Consider the following 7590-nt stretch of genomic DNA (forward strand, 5'->3'; position numbering starts at 1 on the left):
GCAACAGGTGATCCACATGACCAACAAGCTCAAGCTCATCCACGTGACCTATGACGTCTTCATTAATTTTTTTTCTCCACTAATTTATTCCGCAAAGTTGTTTTGCCTAAAAGTACCACATTCGCTACGCCTTTATGGACATCAGGTGGAGTGCATACCTCACTGATGCATACGCACGCACCAGAGGACATGGATCCCACTTCATGATACCTAGTTGAAGTACTCAGGTATATGCCTCATACCAAATGGAACCACCTGGGAAAGGACCCTGCCACTTCATCCTCCCTCCACACCATCAAAATCACGTTGCAGGGCCTCGCCAGGTAAGATCACACCTGTCCTTTATTTTTACTCACACATATATATTTTTTGCACAGTTTGTCTGCATCGACACTGTTCCACACCTGCGCGCAACCGCAGTGTGGTAATCTTCACCCTGATAAAGCAGAAGTTACACGGAAGAAAGGAACAAACATATACCGGTAAATAGGCTTGAACTCTGGTTGATCCAGGGTTTTCTGGTACCAGGTGTATCCGGAAGTGACGAGCGGGTTGGTTTGGTCGTGGTTGGAATAAAGAAAGGATTGACTCCTAAAGTAGTAAGACAGTTGTGATGTGATACAATGACCTTGCCATGCATGATAACGTTGTTTTCTTGGTTGTTATCTCTATTTGCAGGTTTCAGAAGGTGGAACGGAGCCCTCCCAGGTCTTACAATCTCCACCTTTGTGTGTGTATATATATATCGGTGTGTGTGTGTGTGTGTGTGTGTGTGTGTGTGTGTGTGTGTGTGTGTGTGTGTGTGTGTGTGTGTGTGTGTGTGTGTGTGTGTGTGTGTGTGTGTGTGTGAATAAGAGAGAGACAGAATTGTAAGGAACAGAAATTAAAAAAAACAGATGTGTGTGGATGTGTGCGTGTGTGTGGATGTGTGCGTGTGTGTGTGTGTGTGTGTGTGTGGATGTGTGCGTGTGTGTGTGGATGTGTGCGTGTGTGTGGATGTGTGCGTGTGTGTGTGTGTGTGGATGTGTGTGTGGATGTGTGTGTTTGTGTGTGTGTTTGTGTGTGTGTGTGTGTGTGTGGATGTGTGTGTGTGTGTGTGTGTGTGTGTGTGTGTGTGTGTGTGTGGATGTGTGCGTGTGTGTGTGTGTGTGTGTGGATGTGTGCGTGTGTGTGTGTGTGTGTGTGTGTGTGTGTGTGTGTGGATGTGTGTGTGTGTGTTTGTGTGTGTGTTTGTGTGTGTGTTTGTGTGTGTGTGTGTGTGTGTGTGTGTGGATGTGTGTGTGTTTGTGTGTGTGTGTGTGTGTGTGTGGATGTGTGTGTTTGTGTGTGGATGTGTGTGTTTGTGTGTGTGTTTGTGTGTGTGTGGATGTGTGTGTGTGTGTGTGTGTGTGTGTGTGTGTGTGTACATATCTAAAATAAAAGTACTAATCTCATCACCTTTAAAGCTAATGTTATGCCACCTTTATAAACTGTTGTTTCCCCTTCTGACTATGTCATTGTGCACGGTTTGGTTGGATGGTGTTTCTTTGCCTTCGACCTTCTATTATGTTTGTCTGAACTATATAATACCGTCGTGGTGCAGTACCAACAGCAGATGCCCGAGCAGGTGGTCCTTCGATGTGCGCCGACTGTTTCACCTGCATTTTTTTTCAGGATCTAAGGCTCGTAGTGGAGCTGCCACATACACATCTCACACACATGGACATACAGACAAATACACGAGACATAACACAGGACTGTTAGACGAGACAAACAGCCACTGAGCTCAGGGGTAATGCCTCTCTTCCCGGGGTACTCTGGAGTACCAGCGATGCCACAACAAAAGGTGTCGCCTTTCTCACCACACCCAGTGGGAATACAGGTGGAATACAGGAATTTCAGCCTCCAGGTGGATGACAATTTATATGGGGATTGTCAGTGCTCTTATCATTTTCAATGCTGAACGTCAAGTAGTAAATAGTAGGCCATTGGGTGCCTCTACCCTTGGAAAGTTCATTCCTTGGGATTAGCTGCTGATTGTTGTGACTGTGTCCGGAGCTGCTGATATGTGAGTAATTCCCACCCGGAAACCCGGACGCATCTCCATGATAGTCCTCACGTTGCCAGTTTATGTCTGTGTTGCTGAGCAGAAGGGTTTGTTCCTCAAAACAAGCTCCACCTGAATAATCCTCCTTAGTCACACGTTTAATACGAGTTAAATGGATCTGCACTCGTTACCCTCGGGTGTGCAGTGACCCTCCAACAAAGTGCACACCCTCAAAGCCAGTTATCCTTTAGCTGAACTTTTTCATTTTATCAGCTCTTTGTTCCTCTTCTCTTTTCTCGGATTAACTCAATGGGGTCGTCTCACGCCTCGCCCCGAGCGAAGCCAATTGTAAAGAAGGAGCATTTGGAGTGAAACTTCAATATATAGAGGACCCTGGGTCCCACTGAACTCATCTCGTTGCCTCACCTCCTCAATGTGACTCCTCCAGCACCGATCCCAGAGGACGACAAGCAGCCGAGATGTTCCGTGAGCTCGCGGAGCGATCCCGTTCCACCAGGAGCTTCAACTTTCTACCGTTCTTTCTTCACTTGGGATTGATGTCCCTACCAAAAGTCATTGCTCCTGGGTATGTCCTATGGGACAGCTAAGTGCGTGAGTTCATGACTTTGTTTGGGTTGTATATTAAATTACGCTTCTGTGATATCTCTCCTTTTTCAGGAGTATTTCAAAGAATAAGCGAAGTCTTCTGGGATCAGTGGATTCCTCCCATAAATGTCATACGTTTTTGGATTAAGAAAATGAGGATACTTATATAGTTAGTGGCTAACGCTGGAAGGAAACCTGCTATCTGAAGGTGGTTATTTAATTTTGGTGGACCACGACTACTGCCAACAGCAGGGCGACCAAACGAAATCTCAGGCTTCAGCACTAGACCTTAGTTCATGATGTTTTCCCAACGGTTCAAAATCAACTGCGGTCTTTATATTATATATACTAGGGCATGCCCGTACTATATATATATCTAAAATTATATCCCCCCCCTCTATTTACATGAAATGGTTATCCCACCTTACATTATATATATATTATGTATTATATATATATATATATATATATATATATATATATATATATATATATATATATATATATATATATATATATATATATTATATATATATATTACATTGTATATATATATTACATTATATATATATATATATATTATATATATATTATATATATTATATATATATATATATTTATATATATATTATATATATATATATATAACTAGGGCCCTAGGGTAGGGTTAGCCTAGGGTAGGGTAGGTAGCCTACCCTAGCCTACCCTAGCCTACCCTAGCCTACCCTAGTCCTACCCTAGTAGGACCCGAGGGTAGGGTAGGTAGGCTAGGGTTATATATATACTAGGGCATGCCCGTACTATATATATATCTAAAATTATATCCCCCCCCTCTATTTACATGAAATGGTTTGGTCCATGAAATGTTTTGGTTCATTCGCAACGCCAAAGCGAACGGCGAACGCTTTACATGAAATGGTTTGGTCCATGAAATGTTTTGGTCCATTCGCAACGCCAAAGCGAACGGCGAACGGCTTGCGAGTACAGTGACAATCCCCCCCACCCCCCTCTATTTACATGAAATGGTTTTAATTAGTTTTAAAACATAGTTTAACGCCAACATATGGCATGCCCGTACCCGTACTATCCGTAATGGCGCACGCTCTCACAGGAGCTCCGGAAGGTCGCATATCGCAGGAAAGCGAAAGAATCGCAAATTAGTTTTAATTAGTTTTAAAACATCGTTTAACGCCAACATAGCGCCAACATAGTTTGCCGACGGGAAATAAATGAATACGCTCTCAAATGTGCCATCCGAGGCAGAGTCTGTTCGCCACGTTCGGCACACGTGATAGCTCGCTGCTCTCTGATTGGTTGAATCGTTTTTTGGACATAGCTCGGTAACTACTTCTGCGATTAATTTAAAACCTTGAAAAGGCACATCCTCGGGTCCCCAGCAATATACCTGGCAAGTTTCAAGTATATCGGACCGGTAGTTGTCGAGAAACAGCGGTCACAGACAAACATACAAACATACAAACATACAAACAAACATACACACAGAGATTACTGGAATTATAGATAGAAGATTACATTGAAGGAATGGAAAACGAGGAAAATAAGAAACGAACTTGATGCAGTTCAAACGTGTGTTATGACGTCATTCTCTAATGCAGCCACAGTTGTTTTGGCATTCAACGATCAGTGTATCATACGACATTTTGTAATCAAAACCCTGGATGTCGTTTCTCTTTTCGAACGTGCTCACTCTTGCTTGGTATAATGAGCGACGGTGTAATAAAGGTGCACCCATGATAATGAAATTACACGAATGTGCATTATATGGTCGCGGTATTGTCAAAAGGAAATGCCCTTGTACCAAAGTGTCCATATAAGTGGATCAGTGTGAGTCTTCATATCAGTGTCCATATAAGTGGATCAGTGTAAGTCTTTGTACCAAAGTGTCCATATAAGTGGATCAGTGTGAGTCTTCATATCAAAGTGTCCATATAAGTGGATCAGTGTGAGTCTTTATACCAAAGTGTCCATATAAGTGGATCAGTGTGAGTCTTCATATCAAAGTGTCCATATAAGTGGATCAGTGTAAGTCTTTGTACCAAAGTGTCCATATAAGTGGATCAGTGTGAGTCTTAATAATAATAATAATAATGCATTTATGTTATATAGCGCTTTTCAGGAAGCCCAAAGACGCTTTGACAGAGTGCAAAACATAATGCATAGCAAAACATAAAAACAATTGCAAAAAAAGAAGAATCAATAGGGAAATATTCAAAGCACAAAGGAGGGAGAAGGAGAAGAGATAGTCAGGGGTTAGATGCTGTGGGTTAAATGTTGAATGCAGTGTTGAACAGGTGGGTCCAAAGTCTTAATACCAAAGTGTCCATATAAGTGGATCAGTGTCAGTCTTTATACCAAAGTGTCCATATAAGTGGATCAGTGTGAGTCTTAATACCAATGTGTCCATATAAGTGGATCAGTGTGAGTCTTAATACCAATGTGTCCATATAAGAGGATCAGTGTGAGTCTTTATACCAAAGTGTCCATATAAGAGGATCAGTGTGAGTCTTAATACCAAAGTGTCCATATAAGTGGATCAGTGTGAGTCTTCATACCAAAGTGTCCATATAAGTGGATCAGTGTGAGTCTTTATACCAAAGTGTCCATATAAGTGGATCAGTGTGAGTCTTTGTACCCAAGTGTCCATATAAGTGGATCAGTGTGAGTCTTAATACCAATGTGTCCATATAAGAGGATCAGTGTGAGTCTTTATACCAAAGTGTCCATATAAGAGGATCAGTGTGAGTCTTAATACCAAAGTGTCCATATAAGTGGATCAGTGTGAGTCTTCATACCAAAGTGTCCATATAAGTGGATCAGTGTGAGTCTTTATACCAAAGTGTCCATATAAGTGTATCAGTGTGAGTCTTTATACGAAAGTGTCCATATAAGTGGATCAGTGTGAGTCTTAATACCAATGTGTCCATATAAGTGGATCAGTGTGTCTTTATACCAAAGTGTCCATATAAGAGGATCAGTGTGAGTCTTAATACCAAAGTGTCCATATAAGTGGATCAGTGTGAGTCTTAATACCAAAGTGTCCATATAAGTGGATCAGTGTGAGTCTTAATACCAAAGTGTCCATATAAGTGGATCAGTGTGAGTCTTTGTACCAAAGTGTCCATGTAAGTGGATCAGTGTGAGTCTTTATATCAAAGTGTCCATATAAGTGGATCAGTGTGAGTCTTTATACCAAAGTGTCCATATAAGTGGATCAGTGTGAGTCTTTGTACCAAAGTGTACATATAAGTGGATCAGTGTGAGTCTTTATATCAAAGTGTCCATATAAGTGGATCAGTGTGAGTCTTTGTACCAAAGTGTCCATATAAGTGGATCAATGTGAGTCTTTGTACCAAAGTGTCCATGTAAGTGGATCAGTGTGAGTCTTTGTACCAAAGTGTCCATATAAGTGGATCAGTGTGAGTCTTTATATCAAAGTGTCCATATAAGTGGATCAGTGTGAGTCTTTGTACCAAAGTGTCCATATAAGTGGATCAGTGTGAGTCTTTATATCAAAGTGTACATATAAGTGGATCAGTGTGAGTCTTTATATCAAAGTGTCCATATAAGTGGATCAGTGTGAGTCTTTGTACCAAAGTGTCCATATAAGTGGATCAATGTGAGTCTTTGTACCAAAGTGTCCATATAAGTGGATCAGTGTGAGTCTTTATATCAGTGTCCATATAAGTGGATCAGTGTGAGTCTTTATACCAAAGTGTCCATATAAGTGGATCAGTGTGAGTCTTTGTACCAAAGTGTCCATATAAGTGGATCAGTGTGAGTCTTTATATCAAAGTGTCCATATAAGTGGATCAGTGTGAGTCTTTGTACCAAAGTGTCCATATAAATGGATCAGTGTGAGTCTTTGTACCAAAGTGTCCATATAAGTGGATCAGTGTGAGTCTTTGTACCAAAGTGTCCATATAAGTGGATCAGTGTGAGTCTTTGTACCAAAGTGTCCATGTAAGTGGATCAGTGTGAGTTTTAATACCAAAGTGTCCATATAAGTGGATCAGTGTGAGTCTTTGTACCAAAGTGTCCATATAAGTGGATCAGTGTGAGTCTTTATATCAAAGTGTCCATGTAAGTGGATCAGTGTGAGTTTTAATACCAAAGTGTCCATATAAGTGGATCAGTGTGAGTCTTTGTACCAAAGTGTCCATGTAAGTGGATCAGTGTGAGTTTTAATACCAAAGTGTCCATATAAGTGGCTCAGTGTGAGTCTTTGTACCAAAGTGTCCATATAAGTGGCTCAGTGTGAGTCTTTGTACCAAAGTGTCCATATAAGTGGCTCAGTGTGAGTCTTTGTACCAAAGTGTCCATATAAGTGGCTCAGTGTGAGTCTTTGTACCAAAGTGTCCATATAAGTGGATCAGTGTGAGTCTTAATACCAAAGTGTCCATATAAGTGGCTCAGTGTGAGTCTTTGTACCAAAGTGTCCATATAAGTGGCTCAGTGTGAGTCTTTGTACCAAAGTGTCCATATAAGTGGATCAGTGTGAGTCTTTGTACCAAAGTGTCCATATAAGTGGCTCAGTGTGAGTCTTTGTACCAAAGTGTCCATATAAGTGGCTCAGTGTGAGTCTTTGTACCAAAGTGTCCATATAAGTGGATCAGTGTGAGTCTTAATACCAAAGTGTCCATATAAGTGGCTCAGTGTGAGTCTTTGTACCAAAGTGTCCATATAAGTGGCTCAGTGTGAGTCTTTGTACCAAAGTGTCCATATAAGTGGATCAGTGTGAGTCTTTATACCAAAGTGTCCATATAAGTGGATCAGTGTGTCTTTATATCAAAGTGTCCATATAAGTGGATCAGTGTGAGTCTTTGTACCCAAGTGTCCATATAAGTGGATCAGTGTGAGGCTTTATACCAAAGTGTCCATATAAGTGGATCAGTGTGAGTCTTTATATCAAAGTGTCCATATAAGTGGATCAGTGTGAG

The 7590-nt window shown here is 41.1% G+C and overlaps 1 protein-coding gene across 1 annotated transcript in view; it reads left to right on the forward strand.

The window, feature by feature from the left end:
* Window positions 1-231: 231 nt before the first annotated feature.
* Window positions 232-7590, forward strand: part of LOC137429455 (SCO-spondin) — a 444698-nt gene continuing 437339 nt past the window's right edge. Inside the window, exon 1 of the mRNA XM_078781076.1 lies at window positions 232-323. Within this exon, the coding sequence (XP_078637202.1) occupies window positions 232-323 (92 nt within the window). The remainder of the gene's footprint in view (window positions 324-7590) is intronic.

Source organism: Myxine glutinosa, chromosome 6, assembly GCF_964187855.1.
Source record: "Myxine glutinosa chromosome 6, kmMyxGlut1.1, whole genome shotgun sequence".
NCBI classification, from domain to species: domain Eukaryota; kingdom Metazoa; phylum Chordata; class Myxini; order Myxiniformes; family Myxinidae; genus Myxine; species Myxine glutinosa.